Source organism: Diceros bicornis, chromosome 35 (assembly GCF_020826845.1).
Source record: "Diceros bicornis minor isolate mBicDic1 chromosome 35, mDicBic1.mat.cur, whole genome shotgun sequence".
Taxonomy (NCBI): Eukaryota; Metazoa; Chordata; class Mammalia; order Perissodactyla; family Rhinocerotidae; genus Diceros; species Diceros bicornis.
This window is the reverse complement of record NC_080774.1, coordinates 2,076,675-2,102,120: the sequence shown is the minus strand read 5'-3', so window position 1 is coordinate 2,102,120 and position 25,446 is coordinate 2,076,675. Positions and strand designations below refer to the sequence as shown.

At 43.6% G+C, this 25,446-nt stretch overlaps 1 protein-coding gene across 1 annotated transcript; it reads left to right on the top strand.

The window, feature by feature from the left end:
- Positions 1-546: 546 nt before the first annotated feature.
- Positions 547-3,954, top strand: RAN (RAN, member RAS oncogene family). The gene is made up of 7 exons (XM_058531225.1): positions 547-635; positions 1,080-1,125; positions 1,409-1,493; positions 1,571-1,696; positions 2,902-3,089; positions 3,286-3,456; positions 3,557-3,954. Exons 2-7 carry the CDS (start codon positions 1,090-1,092, stop codon positions 3,599-3,601), a joined length of 651 nt encoding a protein of 216 aa, XP_058387208.1. The 5' UTR covers positions 547-635; positions 1,080-1,089; the 3' UTR covers positions 3,602-3,954.
- The last annotated feature ends 21,492 nt before the right edge of the window (positions 3,955-25,446 follow it).

Here is a 25,446-nt window from a genome sequence, read left to right as displayed (position 1 = left end):
GTCGCGGAGGCTGCTGACCGATCACACGCCGTAGGAGACAGGGGGCTGGCTTTTCGGGGGGAGAAAGCATCGGTCTCTGCTTCCCTTCCCCTCGGAGGGTCCTGATTGAGGCCGGGGGCTGGGGAGGGGGCAGGGAAGGGGCCTGCGCCCCCAACATGGCGCCCCCGGGGCCCGCTGTGCCCGTGCTTGTGCAGGAGGCCGCCGGGCACGACCGGGGCTTTGTGTGGCCGCTCCCCGCGAGTTTCCCGCCCAACAGGCCGCGGCCCTCCCCTCCCGCTTCTGTTACCCGGGCGGCAGCAGGGCGCGCCGCGTCGCCGTCGGCGCATGCGCGCGCGGGAACCCGGCCTCCCGGCCGGCGCACGTGGCCCCGCGGGCAGGCGGGCGTGCGCGCGCCCGCACGGCCTCCCGCTCCCGCCGCGCCGCGAGCCTCTCCCTGCGCCCCCGGCCGACGAGTGCGGCCGGCGGAGCCGCGGCGTGCGTGCGCGCGCGCGCCAGGCCACGTGGGAGAGGCGCCGCGCCGTTGCCCCGCCCTCCCTCGGCGCGCGCCGGCGTCGGCTGCGTCTCCGGGCATTTGAATTGCGCTTCCGCCATCTTTCCAGCCCTCAGTCAGACGGGCCCGGAGACGCTTCTGGAAGGTAGCGGAGGGGAGGCCGGGCCGGGGCGGGGGCCGGGGCCGCGGGCCGGGGCCGGGGCCGGGGCGAGGGCGCCGGCGGCCGCGGGAGGCGGCGGGGCCGGGCCCGGGGCGGCGGGCCCTCTTCCCCGTGGAGGCCGCGGGCCGGGCCGGACCCGAGCGCGGGCCGGGCGGGCGGGCGGCGGGGCGGCGGGCCGGGCGCGGACGGAGGGGGGCCGGGCGGGCCGGCCGTGACCAGGCGCTTTCGGGGCCCGGCCTCCGGGCCTCCCCCGCGCGGCCTCCCCGCCGGCCCGGTGAATGGGCCGCGGGAGCCGCCGCCCGGCCGCCATGGCGCCGCGCCCCGCCCGCCGCCCGCGCGGGGTCGGGCCGGGGGCCGCCTTTGTGGGCCGGCACGTGGGGCGGCCGGCCATGTGTCCCGGCCCCCGCGGGCCCCGCTCTCTCTCCGCAGGAACATCGCGATGGCCGCCCAGGGAGAGCCGCAGGTCCAGTTCAAAGTAGGTGTCCGCGTGGGCCGGCGCGGCGGGGCGCGGCGGGGCGCGCGGGGGCTCTCGGGGCCGGGCCCCGCGTGGCCGCGGGCGCACGTTCCGGCGGCCGAAGTCGCCGAAGCGATGGCGGGGCCGCTCGGTCGGGGTCCTTTGTGTGGGGGGACCTGACGGGGTGTTGAGGTTCTGTCCCCCCGGTGGAGGTGGGCGTCCGGCAAGCCTCGCGGCTGCGTGACTCCGGGGTCCTGAGATGTTACGGGTCTGGGGTTTATTTCAAAAACGTGTTGTCCAACAGCTCGTATTGGTTGGGGACGGTGGCACTGGGAAAACTACGTTCGTGAAACGCCATCTGACGGGGGAATTCGAGAAGAAGTATGTAGGTACGTGGGGGAAAACCGTCGGCGAAAGTGGGGTGAAACGGACGAATTCCCGGACTGATGTGGGGTGTGTGTTTCAGCCACCTTGGGCGTCGAGGTCCATCCCCTCGTGTTCCACACCAACAGAGGGCCCATCAAGTTCAACGTGTGGGACACAGCGGGCCAGGAGAAATTCGGTGGACTGAGAGATGGCTATTACATTCAAGGTGCGTGTCTCGTCTGTAACTTGAACACTTTTTGAGAAATTGTAGTTTGGTCCCCTAGGGTGTTCAGTGATGATCAGATCTGTTCCAGTGAACACATGCTTAATCCGGACCGTACCAGGAGTTGTGTAATTTAGGTTGATTAAAAAGTCATTGCCTCCAGGGAGCTGACCATCATTGGAGGGGGAAAAAATTTTATGGAAGTTGTCTTGTGCCGTTTGGTTGCATGCTGTGTCATAATAGGCACTGTTTTGAAAAAACTACTTGATTTTATATTGAGGCTCATAATTTAAAAACAGTAGTAAGCAACAGACAAGCAGTTGCTGCAGCTTCAGCCTCATTTGAAAACTTATTTCTGGGTGTATGTTTTGGTGGTCATCAATGATGATTTCTTCTCCATTCTATTGAGAAGATAGTAAACAGTTTGACCAGATACTGGACCAGAAGAGCTAGGTTCTCTAGCTTACAAATGTTGTAAAAGACCAGCTGTTTTCTTTTTAATTGTGCTGAGTTTTGCAGAATTTTTTTTCCGAATGCTTGATTTAAAAATTGCAAAGAAAAATGCTTACTGTTGTGCCAAATGAAAAGATGAATAAAGAAAATACTCATTACCTGGAATCTTACTCTCGCTGAAAAGTTGTTGGGAATCCTTCCATGCTATTTGCTTTTCCTTGAGTATGTACAAATACAGGGATTTTTCCCCCAAAAATTCTTTACTTAAACTGTATTATACTGTGCATACTCTTGGTTTTTTCATTAGCTTTGAGAGGTGCCTATTCCTACAGGTCAACATAGTGACCTACTTGAGTATTCTTAAATAGAGGCATGTTATGGTGTATTCAGCCGTTTAAGGACATTGTAAAGCATAGATTTCTAGACCCTCAGAATATGGGAGGTGAGTTCTCTGGAATGTTGATTTATCATTAATCTACTTTAGGTACTTTTTTGGGATTAGGTAGAATTAGTGATGAAGGACTATAGGGAGAGAGATTTGATAAGGTAAATTGGTTTTTCATGCTTTCATATAAACGGTATTGTGTGTTACAGTGATTTAAGATTTTTAGAATTGGAAGAGACTTTGAAATTGATTAGGCAACTCTGGATGACCTAGAGTTAAGTCTGAGACTGAGTGCTAGTCCATAGTTCTTAGCATTTCTCATCCATGTAGTTGCTAGGTGTGTACTAATTTCTGTAAATTTTTCCTTCAGCCCAGTGTGCCATTATAATGTTTGATGTAACATCGAGAGTTACTTACAAGAATGTGCCTAACTGGCATCGAGATCTGGTACGAGTATGTGAAAACATCCCCATTGTGTTGTGTGGCAACAAAGTGGACATTAAGGACAGGAAAGTTAAGGCAAAATCTATTGTCTTCCACCGAAAGAAGAATCTTCAGGTATGTTTCTTACAGCTTCCATTTACTGGATTAGGGCCCTTAGATAAAATTATATATGGGTCCATTAAAGTGGTTGATAAACGTCTGTGATATGTGGATTGAAGTAATTTTATCTTTTAGCTTGCAGTGTCCCCCAGGATGATCATTGTTTGAGTAATGGAGTTTTTAAAATTAATTTTACTTCTTTTTTAAACAGTACTATGACATTTCTGCCAAAAGTAACTACAACTTTGAAAAGCCCTTCCTCTGGCTTGCTAGAAAACTCATTGGAGACCCTAACTTGGAGTTTGTCGCCATGCCTGCTCTTGCCCCACCAGAGGTTGTCATGGACCCAGCTTTGGCAGCACAGTACGAGCATGATCTAGAGGTATGATGTTTCAGTCTCAGTGGGTGCTGTGGGATTTGGCATATCACATTCCTAGTGGCTTTAATCTAGAGTGTTAAAATTTTTTCATCTCTTTTTCCAGGTTGCTCAAACAACTGCTCTCCCGGATGAGGACGATGACCTGTGAGAAAATGAAGCTGGAGCCCAGCGTCAGAAGTCTAGTTTTATAGGCAACTGTCCTGTGATGTCAGTGGTGCAGCGTGTTTGCCACTTTATTATATAGCTAAGCAGAACATGTGCTTAATCTTTGGGATGCTGAAGGAGATGAATGGGCTTCGGAGTGAATGTGGCAGTTAAAAAAATACCTTCATTTTTTGGACCTGCATATTTAGCTGTTTTGGAACGCAATTGTTTCCTTCTTGAGTTTCAAATATAAGACTGCTACAGTCACATCACAATATTCAGTGGTGAAATCTTGTTACTGTCATTCCCATTCCTTTTCGTTTAGAATCAGAATAAAGTTGTATTTCAAATATCTAAGCAAGTGAACTCATCCCTTGTTTAATGAGCATTTTAAAACCACTAATAGGGAAAGTTGTGCCATGTTAATACTTAAGTTGCCTTTGCTATTACCACTTAACTTGAAGTCTCTTAGGTTAAATTCTGTGTTTTATTTTTTGTACATTTGAATCGTTTGACATAAATGATAGGACAGGTCGACAGTATCCTATTTGGTAAGTTTTTAAGAGGTGTAAATATTGTCAATGCGTGTAAGCTAAAATATCTTCCCCACCTGCCTTTTGGCTGAGTAGTGTCTCCTGGGGAAGAGCTTGTTCAGGATTTGTGACCTGTCAGAATAAACGTGGTACGTGTTTTAGACATTTCAAATAGATATTTTAAGAATTAGACTTGGCTTTAAGTTGATGGCAAAAGTAACCATGTTCTAATGTAGAGATATTCAAAATCAGATGAAATCATACAAATGATTGTAGGAACTTCAGGAAGTCTCCTCTGTTAAAAATGAATATAAATTATGCATTTATTTGCTTTTTTGTTTTACTGTAACATTTTAATGTAAAGTTGGTATTCTGGGAAGATGTTCCATGTTTATCTGCTGCTTTTAAGTACTGCCAAGCTTTAAAGATGTCAAAGATTAAGGATTTAAATTGGACAAATCACAACTTGGATGATTTTTTTTTTTGAAGGATTTGTGTGGGCAGTGCAAGGACACAATAACCAGATAATACTGCAACAGAAAAGTAGAGCTTAAAATGCTTTCTTGGTATTGTGAAACAGAACAAAACTTTTATTTAGATTAACCATTTATTTTTGTATGGTTTCTACGTTTAAAAATGAATTGGGTCTGTCTTGCCTGAATTTGATCCCATTGACACTATGCTGTAGCAATTAGGAATCTTAAAAATAAGAGCTATTTTGCTCGTAAAGATACTGCTATAGTTCAGTTTACTAAAGTTCTTTAGATGTCCAATTATCCTTAAATGGTTACCTTCCTACCTACAAAGAAAGTGGCAAAGGATCACTTAAGTATGTGGTGAAATGAAACAGTGTAGAACTGAATAGAAGTCGATTAAGGTACTGAAGAAACTGGTACCAGTAGGTTCACTTACAGGTTGGAGTTGCTTTATATGCTGTGCTATATTCAGTTTAGAACCAGAATTTAACAGTCAAATGTGAAAAGTCTTTCTCATAATTGGGATGAAATCTTTCATTCAGATACCTAATTTAACATAAGGGGTATGTGTTTGTAACCTTATGTACAATATGCAAATATGACGTAAATACTCTGAATTTTAAGTGTAACAGTTAACTTTTGGAAGCTACTTGACTGACTTGTTTAATATGGGGTGGGAGAGAATTTACAAATCATTCATTGGAAGAAAAATTGCTGCCAAATATATTGCTTCTACTTTGCCTGGCATTTCTGAATCATCTGTAGTATTCACTATGGGAAATAACTGAGTAGTTAGCATAGATTACTATCTTGTGGGGGATACATTTCTCTCCAGTTTATACAAATGGGAAATTTTTCTCTTGATTTTTTGAAATCTGTCTCATGGGGGAAGCCTTAAACTGAAAGCCTTGCATATTGTTCAGTTGCTACAAACTAGTAATGGTTTATTCAAACAAAATCAGTAAGCGTAGTTGATAAAATAGGAAGCATTGGTTTCTTGATCCAGCTGGTAGATAGGGGTATTCATCCTATTGTTTGCTGGAATATTTCATAATAAAGTGGAAGAAAGATGGAGCACTGGTAAGATTAGCAAGGGTGAGGGTGAGGAGCAGTTTCATGATGTGCCATGGCCAGTTTTCTAAAAACCCTACAGAAGGGGTTCTTGGTCCTATCTCAAAAGTATCTAGGAAAGGGCAGAGATTTCCAAAAATAAACTTGGGAGGACCTATTTGATGATGTGTGCCTGAAGTAACTCAAAGTAGTAATTTTTGGTTTCTTTTGTAAAAACGCATAACTTATGTGTTGAACAAGTGGGCTAAAGGTTATGATTGGTTTGACCTACTGGAGTTGACACGACTCCTTGGTGTTTTGACCATCCCTTGGGCCGCGTTGGGCTGTGGGTATGCTGGCTGATGAGATAACAGGTCAGGCAGGCACTGCTGGCAGTGACATTGATCTCAGTCCTGCCCCCACTTTTAGCTTTCAACCTTGAAGCCGTGTTGGGGAGGTAAAAGGTGTGCCTAACATGGTAAACCTCGCCCTTAAGCGCTTGGAGTCCTATTCAGGAAGCAGATCCGATCTGTCTGTCCCTCGCTCCCTCCCCATTGCTCAGGAGGCCTGGAAAGCATGGCTTTGTCCCTCAGAGGTGGGGTGCCCGTCGCTGCAGCTCCACACACGTTTCTTTTCAGAGTGCCCCTTTCCCTCTTCATTGAAGAGAATCCTGCTAGTTAAGTGCGTGAGCTCCTTTAGACCTCAGGAATTGGTTTTTAAACTAGGTCAGATGTCCCTCCTGTAGACTGTCACTGAATCCCCTCAGCCCTAGTCAGAATGGGAAGGCTGCATTTGTGCTTGTCTCCCTTACTAGTCTTGCTGTGGGGGCGAGAATCTTGTCCTTTTGGTCCCTCATGTCCCTGGTGTTTTATTATATCTTCTGTGGGAACCCTGAGGAGGAAAAGAAGAGATTAGAGGTAGAGGTGGACTGGGTATCGTGGGGTGGGGTGGATGGGATGGGGTGGGCTGGAGGGGTGAGGGGGGCTGGATGGGATGGGGTGGGGGAAATGGAGTGGAATGGGGGGATGGGACGGGGGGGATGTGGTTGGCTGGATGAGATGGGATGGGGTGGATGAGATGCGGAGGGGCAGGGAGAATTTTATTGCAGCCTTCAGTCTTTGCTTATTTTGAAGTGGTGTTACCTTCTGAAGTTTCCTGTTTGTACTATCTTAACCTATTTATTATGGAGTATTTTCTTTAGAGAGTAGAGAAGGAGTGTGGACAATCAGGAAGCTTGCCAGCTTTGATTCTCTGAATTAAGATGATGCTGTTAGTAGATACTGGGTCTATGATGCCTTAAGTTCAGCCATCGGGAGTGGTAGAGGAACCTTGAGTTTAGTTGGTTTTCAGTTCCCTGCCTTTAAGAAGCACAATATAAACCATTCCAGATAACTACTCCTTTTATAATGTGGACCATTCATTCCATAAATTCTGAGCTCTGTGCTCAGGGATGTAATGATGAGCAATAGCTCTGCCCATGAAGCTTTCGTCTTGGGAGACAGGCGGGCAGGTAATGCAGCAATGAGTGTGATGACTAGAAGTGCGAAGATGGAAATGTGACAACTTTAAAAGCATGAAAGGAAGCGGGTCTCTGAGAGCCCTGTGGGTGGGTGGATGGCAGGTGGTGATCTGAAGGTATGCGGGAAGAGTTTGAGGCAAAGGGAACACATGACCGTGGCAGAGACCCTGAGGAGAGAAGGGGGCTGGAGAGTGGGAAGTGGAGGCAGGGTGTGTTAAAGCCAAACATTTGCTCTCAGAGCACAGTGGGAAGCCACTGCTGGGTCAGAGTAGCATTTTCAGGATTGATTGGGCAGCAGGAGTGGGAGGCCAGGGACCAGTGACAATTGAGCCTTGCCCCACTCAAGTCTATTCTCCATGCTGCAATATTCCAGAAAAGAGAGGGTGACACCGTGGTTATGACAAAGCTCTGTTCATCCGACAGTGAAAACGAATGAATATCCACTGTGAATGCCAGGCACCATCTCTTTTTTTAACCACCAAACTCATGTTTCCCCCACCTTCATTGAGTTATAATTGATAAGAAAAAATGGTATATATTGTGTACAATGTGATGTTTTGATATACATTGCAAAATGATTACCACAATCAAGCTATTCAGCATGTCCATCACCTCAGTTATTTTTGTCTGTGTATAAAAGCATTTAAGATCTACTCTCAACAAATTTCAAGTATAGTATTAAATGTATTCACCATGCTGCACATTAGATCTTCAGAACTCCTTCATCCTGCATCACTGAAACTTTGTGCCCTGACCCCCCTCTTCCCACTTCCCCATCCCCTGGCAATCGCCCCTCTACTCTCTCTTTCTGTGAATTCAACGTTTTTAGATTCCACATATAACTGCTGCCATATGCTGTTTGTCTTTCTGTGGCTGGCTTGTTTCACTTACCATGATGTCCTCAAGGTTCATCTATGTTGTCATAAATGACAGGAGTTCCTTCTTTTTAAAGGCTGGATAATATTCCATTGTGTACAGATACTATATTTTCCTTATCTGTTCATCTGTTGATGAACACTGAGGTTGATTCCATGTCTTGGCTGTTGTAAATAAGTTTGCTTCTTAGTTGAGGGTAAAAGATTAAGGAGCTTCCCAAGTAGTGGGGACGAGACTTGAGCTGTGTTGCCTGTTTAAAGTGACTGATAGGAATTCACCGCCAGTTTATAGACAGAACTCTCGGTCAGGTGAGATGGGCATGTTGGTCATCCTCTGGGCATGGAAAATGGGAAACCAAATTATTAGGAAGAATACTGTTCATTCCAGACACTGAAGCCAGCCTGGCAGAGTGAACTGATGAGCAATTTTTGGGTAACATTTGCTTTTTGATTTTTTTCCCTGACATGTCTGACCATTTTTTTCCCCAAAGTGAAAAAATCATATACTTTATATATTAAAAGTTTTGGGATTTGAACAGTTAAAACATACACAGTCCCCACATTTTCCTACCATTTAGAGGAAACCATTGTTGACATTTTGTCATATATCCTTTCAAATGATTTCTTAAAAAATGGATTATGCTATTTCATAATCATTTTTCACTCTATTACTTTCCTGTGTTAGATGGTTTTACACTACTTTCAGTAATTACCTGGTGATCCATAGTATGGATGGGCTGTCACGTCGTCTGACAAATTCTTTCATTTTGTCTGGTTGTTTCTGTGTTCTGCTCCTCTTTGTGCAGCTTTCAGAGTGGGTTTAGCTCTTCAAGGGAAATTTATTTCCAAGTGCTTAGAACTTCTGTCTTCTTTCACCTCTGTGTGCTTCTCAAACAGTCACGTTGTTAAATTTTACCTTTGGAAGATGCGCACTGCTTTATCAAATCCTAATAGATGGAAAACCAAAATTATTTTAAAAATCTCTGTGTGTGTGTGTGTTTGCCATGTTATCTTGAACTTTCTATCCCCAACATCTGACATAGTGCGAGATGCAAGGATCCTAGTATGTGCTGAATTAAACGCATTTTATTAAATAGCTCCCTTGCTGCCACTTATTCTATAAATTCACATTTTGTGTTTTCAGAGAGAATCCAAGTGAGGTGTACACCCTCACCCATTTTTCAAGGATTCATGTTGTGTTATGCTCCAGTTTGGAGCTCAGAAAAGGTTAGCTGGCGATGTTGGGATTGGATTATAGGGAGGGAATCTGGGAGGACGGTAGAGCTCAGCGAAGAAAGCCCCTGTGAAGAACAGGAGACTGAGAACTTCAGTTGCAAAAGAAGCCAGTAGGGGCCCACATCCCGAAGGTCCGAATACTCGAGACACATTAACATAAGAGAGCTAAGGAGTTTCTCTGATCAGCAATTTTACCACTTAGGGTGTGTACGTACCTTTTGTTCTATGAACAGTTGACAGGTACTAAGAGGTGGAGCGACCATTGCCTCTTCCTTTCTGAGACAACTTTAGGTGGTTTTGTCTATTGAGTCCTATCAGGACAGATGGAAGAGGATGAGTGAGGAGTCTTGTTACCTGATGTTGGTTATTGGAGTCCCTGCAGTTACGGGGCTGTGTAAGAAAGTAAAGTTTATCCTAACACAGAGCTGTTAATGAATTGATGACTCAAAGCTCTGGTTCGCAACTCAATCATCACTTCCCCCGAGCCCTGGGGGCTCACATCCAGACCCTCTGCCCTGATGTCTGGATTCCAGAAGCAGCGTCGCCATCCCACCCCTGCCAGGATCAGGAATGCCGCCTCTTTATGACTAACTTCTGATTCAAGCCTGGGTTGATGCAACCCAGAGGCAGAGTCTCCTCAGACCCTGTCACCCTCGTTGTGGAAGTGACAAAAGTGAGTCCCTGGAAATGGACGGGCCTGACTCTGGACTCGTGATGATTTCTCTCTGTGCCTGGGCACACTGTTACCCCTTACAAACCTGGGGTCCTACCTGCATGGGAGCGAGGATGAGGTGGGGATGGTTTGGGGGTGATCATTTAACTGTCACACAATGTGTTAAAAATGATGATGTATTTTTTAAGTGATTGTTAATAACCAATTAACCACATTTTTTACATAACTGCAAAGAACATTTTTGTATATATGGTTTGAACGTTTTTTCCCTCAGAAATAGGAATCAGATTATTTGGTCAGTGTTTATGAAAATCATTGTGTTTTAAAAGGTGTCAAACTACTCTTTGTGGACCTGATTTATTTGATTATTTTCATCATTTCTTTTAGCTCATTTTGAAATATTAAGGCTATAGTTTTAATCTGTTTTAGAGGATGCATCTTTCTGGCATCATTCGATTGTTGGTTTGTTATTTCACCTGTTTTCTCTCTCTCTCGAATGTTGTCCTGTGTGCGACCCCACCATCCTCCGTTTCTGTCGCTTATTCTTGGAACTCAGTTTCCCTGAGCTTTCAGAGGGAGGGATGGACCAGGGTAGCCTTTCTTTTCTGTGGCATTCGTGATGTTTGAGAACTATCTCCACACCGTGCGAGTTGCTGGTTCTTACCCTTGTCTACTTTTATTTGGACCCTGTTTTCCTTTGTTTCTACTGTCTCTGTCCTGCCTACTCGAGGATCTGTTCCTACAAGGTTCTGCTCAGTGTGGGGCATGTCCTAGGGGACCTCTGGCTGTGCCTGCTTGGCTGCTGTAACAAAACAACGCAGACTGGGTGGCTTCAGCACCCGACATTTATTTTCTCACGGTTCTGACGGTTAGGAGTCCAAGATGGAGGTTCGGTTCTGGCAGGTGGCCCTTTGTCCTGGCACGGCCTCTCCCCAGGTGCTCTCCTGGACGGGGAGAGCTCTCTCTCATCCTCTTCTTATAGGGCCTCCAATCGTATCCCAGTAGGGCCTCGCCCTATGGCCTCATTAAACCCTAATTCTCCCTACAGGCCCCAGCTCCAAAAACAGCCACCCTGGGGTTAAGGCTTCAACGTACGGATTTTGAGGGACACGAATGCCCAGTCCTGCAGTTTGTTCGTTTCCTGTGTCCACAAGTCGCTGCAGAACCTCCATGAACTCCTTGCAGCAACCACCTTCTGACGTGCAAGTGCCCACTCTCTGCTGTGATTCTCATGGGGGCCACTTTTCCTCACCGGTGAAGAGCTCGTTAACAAATTTGGGATTCTGCTTTCAGATCCCACAGACGCCCTGTGGCCTCTCTTTCTCCTTTCCCTACAAAGATGCTGGTATGATACAGATCTCCCAGGTATCAATGGTTTGTCCCTGGGTGGTTTTATTTTTTTTTGAGATGTTGTAATTTTTTGTTTTTGTTACCTTAGTTTCTCTGCCTTTTTTTTGTTTTTTATTTTTGCTGAGAAAGATGAGTCCTGAGCTAACACCCCTACCAATCTTCCTCTACTTTGCATGTGGGTTCCTGCCACAGCATGGCTTGACGAGTGGTATAGGTCTGTACTGGGACCTGAACCACAAACCTGGGCCATCGAAGCAGAGCGTGCCGAACTTAACCACTGTGCTATGGGGCTGGCCCCGTACTCATACATTTTTATATATTTGGTATGCTTTTTTTTTTTTTAATTTTATTTATTTATTTTTCCCCCAAAGCCCCACTAGATAGTTGTATGTCACAGTTGCACATCGTTCTAGTTGCTGTATGTGGGACGCGGCCTCAGCATGGCTGGAGAAGCGGTGCGTCGGTGCACACCCAGGATCCGAACCCGGGCCGCCAGCAGCGGAGCACGAGCACTTAACCACTAAGCCACGGGGCCGGCCCTGGTATGCTTCTACATATTGCAGTCATTGTTTTCTTTTTTGATGGTCAAATTGTGCTATCTTTGGCTAGTGGGGACCCCATCAAGTTAATTCCTGTGTCATTTTGATAGGACTCTTCTCTTAATCACGTTTTAGCTTGCAGGCCTGACAGATATCCTGTGGTCATCCTATAATATAATTACTTAATTGCTTTATCCTACTACATATCATAGGTTTAGAATAACAATCCCAATGTTACCACTATGACAATACCACTGAATGTGATTTGAGATTTCTCTGTGTGTATGTTTTTTCTTTCCCACCAATGGTATGCTGTCAAAATATAGTGTTTTAAAATCACTTGAAATAATTCTTCTCTGTGGTTATACTATTAACATGGTACAAAGTTAGGTTTATTTATTTCATTTTTTTAAGGGGTCTTGTTGTTTTTTGTTTACTTTTTTACAAAAAGGGGAGAAAAATGATTCTAAAGCCAAAACCAGAAAATGAGTTCCATTAGAGGGGTCAAGATTTTATTTCCGTTGCTTCCCCCTCCTCCTAGGTAACTAGTTTATTAGTTTTTGGTTTATCCTTCCACTGTTTCTTTTGGGAAAAAAATGCACATTTTTATATATTTTGAAAATGTAAGCACGTGTGTGTGCTTGTATTTGAGTGTATGCGATATTTATTTATATTCTCCCTTCCTTCCACAGAAGTTTTCATAGTATATGTACTCTTCTGAACTTTAAATAATAAATTCCGGACTCCCTGCATAGCAATGTAAGATGTTTTGCCTTCATTTCACAGCTGCATGAGTGTATATTATGTTGTATAACACTCCACATAGATTCAACAGCCCCTCTGATGGACATGAGGGTTGTTTCCAGTCTTTTGAGTGAGAGTCCTGTGCGGATGTAATTTCGTCGAGTTGTGCTGGAGCATCTCTGCAGTAGGTAACTAGAAGTGGGGCTGTGGCTCAGAGGGTGAAGACATAATCAACGTTGCTGGAAATAGCCAAATTCTTCCCTTTAGGCATCCTATTGATTTTCATTCCCACTGGCAATCTATTCTGTTTTGGCCACAGTAATTTTTAAAAAGTTATACATCTTTAAAAGTTTGACATAAAAATTTAGTTTTCCATTTTTCTCTTGAGAAATGAAAAGATCTGGGGATACCCCATCCCCACGTGGGTGAGGTGGGCTCTCCAGGTTGTCACAATTCCTGCTTCTGACAAATTTATGCATATTTGTTTACACCCAGCCCAGGCCTCAGTGTGCAGACATTTGAACTTGTGAATTCTTGTTATAAGTTGTACTTCATGGTTTAAAATGTTCATTACCTGTGAATGAGATAGAAAATGTTTCTGCTCTAATTGTACTTCTATTTGGGAGTGTGAGTGTGTATATGCATGAGTGTGCGTATATGTGTGAGAGAGAGTGTGTGTGTGTGTGTGTGTGTGAATCTGGGGTGTGTGTGTGTGAATCTGGGTGTGTGTGTGAATCTGGGTGTGAGTGTGTGTGTGTGAATCTGGGTGTGTGTGTGAATCTGTGTGTGTGTTTGTGTGTGTGTGTGAATCTGGGTGTGTGTGTGTGAATCTGGGTGTGAGAGTGTGTGTGTGTGAATCTGGGTGTGAGAGTGTGTGTGTGAATCGGGTGTGTGTGTGTGTGTGTGTGTGAATCTGGGTGTGTGTGAATCTGGGTGTGAGTGTGTGTGTGTGAATCTGGGTGTGAGTGTGTGTGTGTGAATCTGGGTGTGTGTGAGAGAGTGTGTGTGTGTGTGAATCTGGGTGTGAGTGTGTGTGTGTGAATCTGGGTGTGAGTGTGTGTGTGTGAATCTGGGTGTGTGTGAGAGAGTGTGTGTGTGTGTGAATCTGGGTGTGAGTGTGTGTGTGTGTGAATCTGGGTGTGTGTGCAGAGAGGGCTCAGCACAGTTTCTACCATTTTTATGTAATGTAGAAATCAGTCTATTGTGAAATTTGTAGATCTTTCTCCAGTTTTGTTCTTTTATTTTCACTGTACAGAAATTGAGTCGGGTGTGAAATAGTGGGACTGTCACCTTCATTTTAGGACTTTTCCCTCTTATTAAGAAGAAGCCAGCCCCAAGGGAAAGACATTTGTGCAGGTGAAGGCAGGCATGTGTGGGGCCCAGGCCCGACCTCGAGGTCCAAATCAAGAGTCTGGCTTTTTATGTCGAACAGCTGAGCACGGCCACAGACGTCTGAGGAAGACAGGCTTGGAGCAGTGCTTTTGGTCACAATGCTATCACTGAGATGTTGAGAAAGATGCAGATTTTACTGGTTTGTGATCCTTTTAAGTTTAAATCACCAAATACTTAGTAACATTAAATCCTTACAATACTCTAATTTAATAAAGCTCTTTAGTATATATCCTTGTTATCTCAGGATAATTGGTATTAAAAGGAGTCACTTGAAATAAATCTATTTAAAACAGGGATCAAAATTTCAGAGTGAAGAGTGAAAAATGATTAGGACTTTATTTTGAAAAATGAAACTAAAAATCATGACAAGTTTTATATTTAATGCCATTAAGCTTATAATTAAAATTATGTGCTAATTCTTGGAACAAACCAAAATGAATTGTGTTAATTTAGGAGGAACACAATTTGTATGCTAGGATTATAGTATATTCTTCAATTCATGCTTGATTTTCATAGCATAATAATAATTTTTTTTTTTCTTTGTAAAAATATCCGAGGCCTTTGTTGGTCTTTTACTGTTCAAATTATTCCCTTTTGGAGCACCAGGTCATCCTTGTTGATTTCTCTTCTTCAATTTTAGCTGGTCTAATTCTGCCAGATTCTTATTTCTTAATACCTTTGCATTAAATTTTGGCAGTTCATCAACATGACTTTTATCCAGTTTATCAAATCTTGCATCTTTTGCAGGACTTGCAATCTCTTTTAACTGATTTTTACTACAATTCCATTAATCAGGGAGGGCCGGAATTGCCCAGACAGGAGACGTCTGACTCACTGAATTGGGCAGTGACAGATGCAGCCATTAAGCAGGGAGAGATGTTTAGGAGTCATTTTACAGATGGTCATTAGTGAATGATGTAGTGTTTTGATGACTTTTGCCTCCTATTGCAACCTCAATTAGCAATGTTGGATAATCAGAACCTTCTAGACTTCCTTTGATTCTCAAAATAATCTTGTTAACCAGCCAAGGCCTCACACCCGGGACACGCTGGTATCGTGGGCCTTTTGTCCCACCACTAGGCCAAGCGGTGTGGTAGGTACTCTGGGAAGACTGGTATTTTTAGATCTATCAACAGTATTAACATCTGCATACCACTAAAAAGTCTTAAATCTGAATTTTATTTCAAAGAGCTCTCTTTCTTTGTTTCTTAGGATTAACGTGGTGGTTGCATACTGTTAGTGTTTTCTTTCACCAAACTCAAGCAAATACAAAAAACTTCAGGAAGGACCAGGGTGTGCAATGCATTTGAACGGACCAAATTAAAAAATTGATCCTGGAATTTGTACAACTAGGTAGAATCCCTATAGCCTTCTAAAAGATTATAACTGTGATAAAGTGGCTTTGATCTGAGTTAAAATTTAGCCCAATTTCTTCATGGAAGGCATGCCTTATTGATATATAGTAGTGGTGAGACTGATATATTACTTATACATGTGATAAAAAGAGCTAGTTTTTCGGGCACATAGGCACCAGGCCAATGTTAAGTGCCTTACTGCCATCTCGTTGATTAAATGAGATCCATGCTATTATTTTCCTCCTTTTAGAGATGAAAACACAGAAGTTTGGAAGATAGATATTAAGCAACTTGGCTAAGCTACCCGGTAGTAGAGTCAGGGTTTCAACTTGGGAAGTCTGCTTGCTTTCAAGTCTTAATACACAATGAGCATGCTCGACTTTGCCAGCATTCATTGCCAATTTATATTATTTACTGATTCCACAGGCATTTACTGTAAATCATTTTGTGCAGAAGGTGATCTGGGGAGGCAGAAAAAAAGAAAATACTTTAGATCTAGAAAGACATGGGTTCAAACCACGTGAAATTTATAAGCCCAAATTCTTTCCTCTGTAATTATTGATTTCTTCAATATTCACTAATCAGGTTGCTATGGTTACTATAAGGGTAGGAGTGGCCAGCTTGACAAAGAGTAAATGCTAAAATTCGTCATCTCCTACACTGGAGTCATTTTCCTTGAACATTTTAAACACCAGTTTAGTTACCACAATGACTAGAATTGACATATTTATTAAGCATCCATTTAAAATTTTTATTCTTGTTGAAGACAACAGAAGTATTGTGTCTTTAAGGTTTCAGGGAAAACTGTCAGAACTTATTTTGAGGGGCTGGCCTGGTGGTGTAGCGGTTAAGCTTGCGCGCTCCACTGTGGTGGCCCGGGTTCGGATCCTGGGCGCGCCCCGACACACCGCTTGTCGGGCCATGCTGTGGCGGCGTCCCACGTAAAGTGGAGGAAGATGGGCATGGATGTTAGCCCAGGGCCAGTCTTCCCAGCAAAAAGAGGAGGATTGGCAGTTGTTAGCTCAGGGCTGATCTTCCTCACACACAATAGAAAGAAATTATTTTGAAAAGAACTGCTGTGGTAACGGAGAAGGAGTGGTCTTGACTCCCAGGTTACACGGAGCTTTAATACGTCTGAAGAGAAACTTCAGCAGCCCTTGCTCTTGAATCACCTACATCAACTGACTGTTTTACGTCGTAGAACTTTGAACTTGAGAGCAGTCCCCCTTGGCTGATGCCTGCCCTCTGGCCCCCTTGCGTCTGCTGTTGGGCACCAAGAACTGCACCTGGGCCTGTGCGTCACCCGGCTCGCATCTCGCCTGGGCCGCCAGAGCCGCACCTGGGTGGCTGGGGAGTGAGGGCGGGAACTCGGGGAGCAGAGCCCCGTGTGAGCAGGGGCAGCCCCTCCTCGGACATCGTTCGGCCCTGCAGGCCCTGGCTCCCTGTGATGGGAGGGCCAGCCCGGAAGACCTCTGAAATGCCTTTGTCATCGTTGTTTTGGACAGTAAGTCCTGCCTTCTGTTTAGACGGCTGATTAATCTCAAAAGGTCATTTGGCCACATCGTTGTTCTCTCCAGAACGTGTTTTCTTATTTCTTTCCATGTGGATAGGCTGAGAATTTTCCAGATGTTTAAGCTCCCTTTCTCTTTTGACTAACCATTCCATCTTTAAGTCATTTTTCTTTTCTTGCATTTCACTGCAGACATTCGAGAGAAGACAAGCTGCTCCTTCAACACTGTGCCTAGAAGTTTCTTCAGCCAAATACTCACAAGGCTCACAAGTTCCACCTTCCGCAAAACACCAGGACAGGAACACCATCCAGTCAAGCTCTTTGCCACCCTCTAACAAGGATCACCTTCCTCCAGTTTTGAAAAACATGTCCCTCATTTCTGTCTAAGACCTCACCAGAATGGCCTTGACCATCCCTGTTTCTGCCAACATCCTGTTCATGACCACTTAGGAGTTCTCTCAGAAGAGGGAGGCTTTCTCCACAGCTCTCCTCCACCACCATGGTGTTCACACAGCACTGCTTCTGATCAAGGAACTCACTTTGCAGCAAAAGAAGTTCAGCAATGGGCCCACGCTCATGGAATTCCCTGGTGTCACCATCTTCCTGCCACCTGAAGCAGCTGGCTTGGCTGAAGGCTGGAATGGCCTTTTTAAGAGTCAGGTACAGAGCCAGCCAGGTGGCAATGCCTTGCAGGGCCGGGGGGAGGCTCTCCAGAAAGCTGCACGTGCTCCGAATCAGCATCCAGTACACGTTGCTGTTTCTGCCACAGCAGGATCTGTGGGTTCGGGAATCAAGGGGTGGAAATGGGAGTGGCATCACTCACTATATCCCTAGTGACCTGTTAGCAAGATTGTTCTTCCTGTCCTGAAACCATATGCTCTGCTGGCCTGGAGGTCTCAGTTCCAGAAGGAGGAATGCGTCCACCAGGAGACACAACAATGATGCCATTGAACTGGAAGTGAAGGCTGCCTCTCGGCCACTTTGGGCTCCTCATGCCTCTGAACCAACAGGCAAAGAAGGGAGTTACGGTGTTGACTGGGATGACTCATCCGGACTACCAAGGGGAAGTTGGACTCCTGCTCCACGATGGAGGAGGTAAGGAAGAGTGTGTCTCGGACATGAGAGATCCCTTAGGGCATCTCTTAGTATCACCCCACCCTGTGGTTAAGGTCTATGGGAAACTATAACCACCCCATCCAGGCAGGACTAGTAATGGCCCAGACCCTTCAGGAATGAAGGTTTGTGTCACCCCACTGGGCAAAGAGCCACAACCAACTGAGGTACTTGCTGGGGACAAAGGGAATACAGAAGGTGTAGTGGAAGATGGTGGTCATAAGTACCGGCTATGACCCCATGACCAGTTACAGAACTGAGGATCGTAACTGTCACCAGTATTTCCTCCTTATTTTGTTATGAATACATTTGTGTGTATATATATATGTATTAGGCAAATACCTTTGTTTTCTTTCCTTTCTTGTTCCCTTATCAGGTAACCTAAGGTGACTGATTTCATATCATAGTATTTAAGTGTTAACTTTACATCTTACTATTTAAGTTACAGGATATCAGGGGAGGGGTAAACATCACTCAAGGACTTTACCTCCTGTTCTCAGTGCGTTTTTGGTTGTACACAGGATCGTTGTGTCATGTAGGTGGAATATGACCTTGTTGCTGTCTTTACTTGGAGATTAGGTATGTTTCAAGGAGATGAGCATAGGTGTCAAGTTGACAAGGAGTGGACCTGTGATGGTTACTGTTATGTGTCCACTTGACTGACCAGGCTAAGGGACGCCCAGGGAGCTGGGAACACATTATTTCTGGTGTGTCCATGAGGGTGTTTCTGGAAGAGCTTAGCATTTGATTCAATAGAGTGAGTAGAGATCTGCCCTCATCTGTGTGGGTGGGCGTCACCTCATCCATTGTGTGTCCTCCTGGAATAAAAAGGTGGAGGAAGGAGGTGTGCGCTCTCACTGCTCGAGCTGAGACATCTGTCCTCTGCTGCCCTCGGACATCGGAGCTCCTGGTTCTCAGGCCTTTGGCCTTGGACTGAAGGACACCACCATCTTTCCTGGGTCTCCAGCTTGCAGCCTGTGGGACTTCGTGTCCTCCATAACCACGTGAGCCAATTCCTATAGTAAATTCTCCTCTTATATATTTATCTGTGTGTGTCCTATTGGTCTGTTTCTCTGGAGAGTCCTGATGAATATGCTATTCCTCTATCAGTTTGACTCAGTTTTGTTTTCAGTGGCTTTGTCCTATATTTCACTCTCTGGTAAGAAAATCCTCCTCTGTTTACCACAGTTTCCTTGGCTGTTCTTGAACATTTCTTATTCTATATGTATTTAAAAATACTTTATCTAATTAAAAACATTATGATTCCATTGGAATCATAAAATTTTAGAATAATTTGAGGAGAATCAGTATTTTACAATTAGTTTTTGTCATCCAAGGTTACAGTGTATATATTTTTTTCTTTTTTAAAATTCAGGCTTTACTTTTTTTTTTGTGAGAAAGATCGGCCCTGAGCTAACATCCATGCCAATCCTCCTCTTTTTGCTGAGGAAGACCGGCCTTGAACTAACATCTATTGCCAATCCTTCTCCTTTTTTTCCCCTTTATCTCCCCGAAGCCCCAGTAGATAGTTGTGTGTCATAGTTGCAAGGCTTTACTTTTTTATAGCAGTTTCAGGTTCACAACAAAATTGAAGAGAAGGTACAGAGATTTCCCATATACCCCCTTCCCCCACATGGGCACAGCCTCCCCCATCATCAACATACCCCACCGGTGGTACATTTGTTAGTTGATGAACCTACACGGACGCGTCATTATCATCCAAAGTCCAAAGTTTACATCAGGGCTCACTCTTGTGTTTAAAATTTTGAGTTTGGACAGATGTATAATGACGTGTGTCCATCATTATGGGATCATACAGCGTAGTTTCCCTGCCCTAAAAAGCCTTTGCTCTCCACCTATTCATCCCTCCCCACCCCCCTCCTCCTGGCCGCTGCTGATCTTACCGTCTCCGTAGTTGTGCCTTTCCCAGAACGTCATATAGTTGGAATCATACGGTATGCAGCCTTTTCAGATGGCTTCTTTCACTTAGTAATGTGCGTTTAAGTTTCCGCCGTGTCTTTCATGGCTTGACAGCTCATTTCTTTTCAGCACCGAGGAGTAGCCCAGTGTCTGGATGGACGGCTTATTTATCCATTCACCTACTGCAGGGCAGCTTGGTTGCTTCCAGGTTTTGGCAATTATGAATACGACTGCTATAAACATCCGTGTGCGGGTTTTTGTGTGGACGTAGGATTTCTCCTCCTTTGGGTAAACAGCAACAGCGTGATTGCTGGATGGGATGGTAAGAGTGTGTTTAGTTTTGTAAGAAACCGCCAGACTGCCTTCCGCAATGGCTGCACTATTTTGCATTGCTAGCAGCGATGAAGGAGAGCTCCTGTTGCACTGGATTATCCTCTGAAACCATGTTCACCTGAGGGTTTTTAGAGGGCTTTTTTCTGTCGTTTCCTAGGCTAATATATCAACCCTTATGAAAGCAGTTTTGTTAAATTACATTTTTCTTGAAAAATAAATATTTTACTTAGGTCTTCTAGTTTATTTTCACAGACTAAAGAAAATTGTTCCTTCCAGTTTTCTTTAATCTTCTTTCTCTACAACGAATTCTCCTTTATCATTTCTTATTTTACATTTGAACATTCTCTTATTTTTATTAAATATATTATTTAAAAAATAAGTTCTTGGATTTTAAAGATAGCTCTCAAATTTTTGCATTTCTTAAATAATTAATGTTTTGTTTCCTCTTTATTAATTCCTTTCTTCTTTCCTTGGAATTTTTCAAATTTTCTTTTTCTAATTTCTTTAATTTCAACATTTAAAAAATTAATTCTTATTTGTTAAAAAATTATATTAGACTAAATATTTTTATCAAATGCTTTAGTTGGTTTCCATTGCTTCTTATGTTACAAAGTTGTCATTTTCTATATACTGTGCAAATGTATTTTGTGTTAACTTTAAATATTTATGAGATTTTTAAACTGTCCCCAAATGGTTGTGTTTTATTTTTTCCTTTTATTTTTTCTAGCTTTATTGAGATATAATTGACATACAACATGTGTAAGTTTAAGGTGGACAATGTGATTATTTGATGCAAGTATATATTATGAAATGTTTACCACAGTAAAGTAAGTTAGTTAACACATTCTTTACATAATCATAAAAATTTTTGTTGTTGTTGTTATTGTGGTGAGAACATATAAGATTTACTCTTTTATCAACTTTCAAGTATACAATACAGTACTGTTAACTATATGCATCCTGCTGTACGTGAGATCCCAGAACTTGTTCATTTTATAACTGGAAGTCTGTACCCTTTGACCAACATCTCCCAATTTTCCCACCCCACCCCTGGGCAACCACCGATCTACTCTCTGTTTCTATGAGTTTGACAGTATATTTTTCTATTTGTGTAGATGTTGTTTCATGTCCTCCAATAAAAGACTACATTTTAAAGTTCACCTTGTATTTTTATTTTAACTTTATTTTTAAATTTGTATCACTTTAGACAAATGGAATATTTTTCTTCATTTTTAAGTTTTAGCTGGTTATTGCTAATATATAGAAAAATTTTAAAAAAATTTTTAAAAATTGCACTTATCTTTAATCCAACTGCCTTAATATGTGATTTATGTATTTAATTTATTTTACACATCTTTTGCTTTTTCTGGGTATTCAATCATCCAACAAAAAGAGTCTATATTATGGTGTTTCTAATATTCATATTGATTATTTTATCTTCTCATATTTTTAGATATGCTGGAAACACTAACCAATTTGAATAATAATGACAATTGTGTCTTGTTCCTGATTCTAATGGAAAAAGCATTAGTATTTACTGTTTTAAATTATCTTTATTCTTGGTCTTTGGCAAATAATTTCTAACATATTTAAGAATTTTATTTATAAAGATTTTATTAGAAATCGTTACTAAATTTTATCAATTGCCTTTTCAGCATCTACTCATCATAGTTTGTTTTTGCCCCCTTTAATTGTTTGATGTAACTTTTTAATGTTGTTAGATTTCCTGACATCGATCACTCTTGAATTTCTGGAATAAATCCTGCTTGTCATCGTATTTATTTGATGCATTTCTGCATTCTCTTTGTTAATTTTTGTGTCTGCATTCGTAAGGGAGATTGAGCAATAGTTTTCTAGTTTAAATGACCATTTTCAGGTTTTGGTGTCAGGCTCTGGGAGCAGACTGCCCGGGTTTGACCCCATTGCACCGCTCACTGGCGGTGTGTCCATGGACCACTCACTCTCTTCCTTTTGGTTCCTCATCTGTAAAATGAGAATACTGGTAATACTTCCTTCCCAGGACTGCTGTGAGGATTAAATGGGTTAATACACGAAAGCATGCAGAATAGTTGACATTTCGTGCACCCTTAAATGTCAGAAAAAGTTGTGCTGTCTTCTTAAAATGAAATGAGGATCTTTCTATATTTTTTATAGCCTGGAATTATATACGGAATTTGTTTACTGACTTCAGCCTTGTAGCGGAGGCACGATGTATTTATATCAAGTGGTCTTGAAATGATGAGGACACCTGAGGTGGGAAGGAAAGATCTGAACTGAAGTGTCTTCAGAGAAGAAAAGTTGTCAGTGGTGGGTCTTTGTGGTATTTGACCTTTTCGAGACAGATGGATAAACTCCCGCAATACTAAAGGTGAAGAGGATGGCACAATAATGCTGTTCACTCTCAGAAGAAGGAACATGAGGTGTTATCTCCTCGTAACAAAGCTGCACTCTCTTCTCTTCTCTGAAACTCTCAGTCTCTGCAGAAACCTTTGACATCCTTGCTCTCATCATCCAGCTGGGCCTCTTGTTTTTTTTCTTTTGTGAGGAAGATCAGCCCTGAGCTAACATCTGTTGCCAATCCTCCTCTTTTTTTTGCTGAGGAAGACTGGCCCTAGGCTAACATCCGTGCCCATCTTCCTCTACTTTATATGTGACGCCGCCACAGTATGGCTTGACAAGCAGTGCGTCAGTCCCCGCCCAGGATCCAAACCTGCGAACCCCGGGCCACCAAAGCAGAGCATGAACTTGACCGCTGCACCACCGGGCCGGCCCCGGTTGGGCCTCTTTTGATGGGTTATTAAATAGCAATATATTCCCAGGGGTGGGGGCTTGTCTTCCTGCTCTTTATTTGAAATAAGAGAGTTATTCTCCAACTTAGGAGCCGATTTGTGTTTCTAAAATTAAGTCTCACACTCAGACAACTTTAAATATAAGGTTGTGCGTAAACAGGGGAGTGAAAAGTGAGGACATAAGTCCCTGGGTTAGCCCATGCGTGTCTGATTTGAGCAGGCGATCGAGTCATTTTTGAGAGAGGTAGACCCGACCACATGACTTCATCACTCCTGATGGCGTCTGATGTCACTTAGAAGAAAATAAAAGCTTCTTCTCTTGACTCTTCACTTTGTTCCTTCCTTAAGTGACTCTCCACGTTCCTCCAGCCACATCATCATTCTGTCTGTTCTGTGAAGACGCCAAGCTCATACCCTTCTTGGGACCTTTCTGTTTTCCATTTTATTTGCCTGAAAAGTTTTGGCTCCAGGTTTTTGAATGGCTGGTTCCTTCTTGCTTTCAGGTCTCTGCACAAACGCGCCTTACTGAACACCCTTCCGAAGGTGTTGCCGCGTGCTCCAGGAGAGCTCCTCTGTCTTCTTGATGGCCTTGCCCTACTGTCAGGACTGTGGTGAATGGGTAAATTAACTCACGGGATGGCTAGCCTGCACCAGCCGGGGTTCTGCATCCTGCGAGCAAGGTGTTACGCGGTGGGCCAGGCAGCTCGTTGTAAATGTTGAAGAAAGCGTTTTGTGGAACTGTATGAAATGACTGATATTTTACGTTTTGACTCACAAGATGGCAATTTCATATCATCGAGACCGACAATTTGCATCTTCCTGGCTTTTTAAATATTCGTCACTAATATTCTCACATAGAACAAAGCTCTTTCCTCTTCCCAGATGGATTATTCTACCAAAGCTTACTCTATTTCCTCTCCTAATTCTTGACCTTTTCTTTCCTTCCCTCCAACTAAACTTTCCATCTTTAGTCTGGCTTCTCAGCCAGCTCTCAGGTGGAGAGCAGTCAGAAACAGTCTTCATTAGTGTGTGAAGAGTTGATGGCTCTTCCCTCCTGCTGGAAGTGCTGGCATTTAGAAAAGAGTCTTGGGAACCCACGGGAACCTTCAACTGACACGATTTAAGACACTTTAAGAAAGTGAAATGAAGCAGTTCCTTGTGGGTGGCTGTATTTGTCAGGGTATTTTTCTATTGCCTACGCCAGAAAATCTAAATCAAAGTGGCTTAAATACAAAGAGAATTTATTTATATGCAATGAGAAGTCTAGACTTCTGCTTCCAGCCAAAAGGGAGTCATAGAGACTGGATTCCCTACCCCAAACCCTCCGCACCCACTGAAACAAGTAAAAAATCAGACAAAATAGACGAAACAATGGTTTTTAAGACGTTCCACTTCAAACAATGACAACCAGTGGTCTCGTAGATGGAAAACATATGAGGTGAGCCCCTCAGATATTCCAGCTTACTGGAGAGAGTTTCCAGGCCGGGGCCCAGGCAGGGTGACCCTGTGGAGCCCGGCAGCCCCGAGTTGAGGAGATGGACTTGGGGTCATGGGGGCAGAAGCAACCAGAGCGGGCAGGGCAGAGTCCCGGGAGAGAGCCGCACAGACAGAGGACCTCACAGAACTGCAGAGGGTCCTGCTTTGCATCTTCAGCTGAGTGCTGGTATGGGCGTGCAGGGAAACGATCTGAACCAGGGAGAGAACCCCCCAGAAGGATTAGAGAGGACAAATCTCAGAGCACACACACGGCTGGGAATAGTTCCTGTCCCACAGCCAGAATGAAAATTTCATATCGTGTGGACATTAGGTAAAGTACACGAAAGGATTTTACCTCAGAAATGGCACAAAATTGGACGTAGACATAAAAGCTGCTCTAATCTTGCCTAAAAACTTAAAATCAAGACCTGTAGGGATTAAATTGTCCCAAATAACTTCATATATCCCAGAACAAAGCTCAAGAATATTTATAGAACACAAAAATACCCAACAATGAATAATGTAAAATTTATGATGCTTATCAACCAATAAAAAGCTACAAGACACTCAAAGAAGCAGGAAAAACATGACCATAATGAGGATAAATATTAATCAACAAAAACAAATCCAGAAAATGACACAGATGATAGAATTATTAGAAAAGGACATTAAAACACTATTGTAACTATATTTCAGATATTCAAGATGGTATAGAAGCCTCACATGATCATCCCAATAGAATCATAGCTAGCATTTGACGACATCCAATAACCGTTCCTGATTAAACTGTCAGCAAACTAGTACTAGAGAGAAACTTGCTTGGGCTTGTCACATATGGCCTTTATTATGTTGAGGTATGTTCCCTCCATACCCACTTTGTTGAGAGCTTTTATCCTGAAAGGATGTTGAATTTTGTCAAATGCTTTTTCTGCATCAATTGCAACAATCATAGGATTTTTATCCTTC

Bases quoted from the DNA above. Each gene is read 5' to 3' on its own strand.
- RAN (XM_058531225.1), top strand. From the start codon at position 1,090: ATGGCCGCCCAGGGAGAGCCGCAGGTCCAGTTCAAA. The intron at 1,494-1,570 runs GTACGTGGGGGA...TGTGTGTTTCAG, and splicing joins ATTCGAGAAGAAGTATGTAG to CCACCTTGGGCGTCGAGGTC. The intron at 3,457-3,556 runs GTATGATGTTTC...CTCTTTTTCCAG, and splicing joins AGTACGAGCATGATCTAGAG to GTTGCTCAAACAACTGCTCT.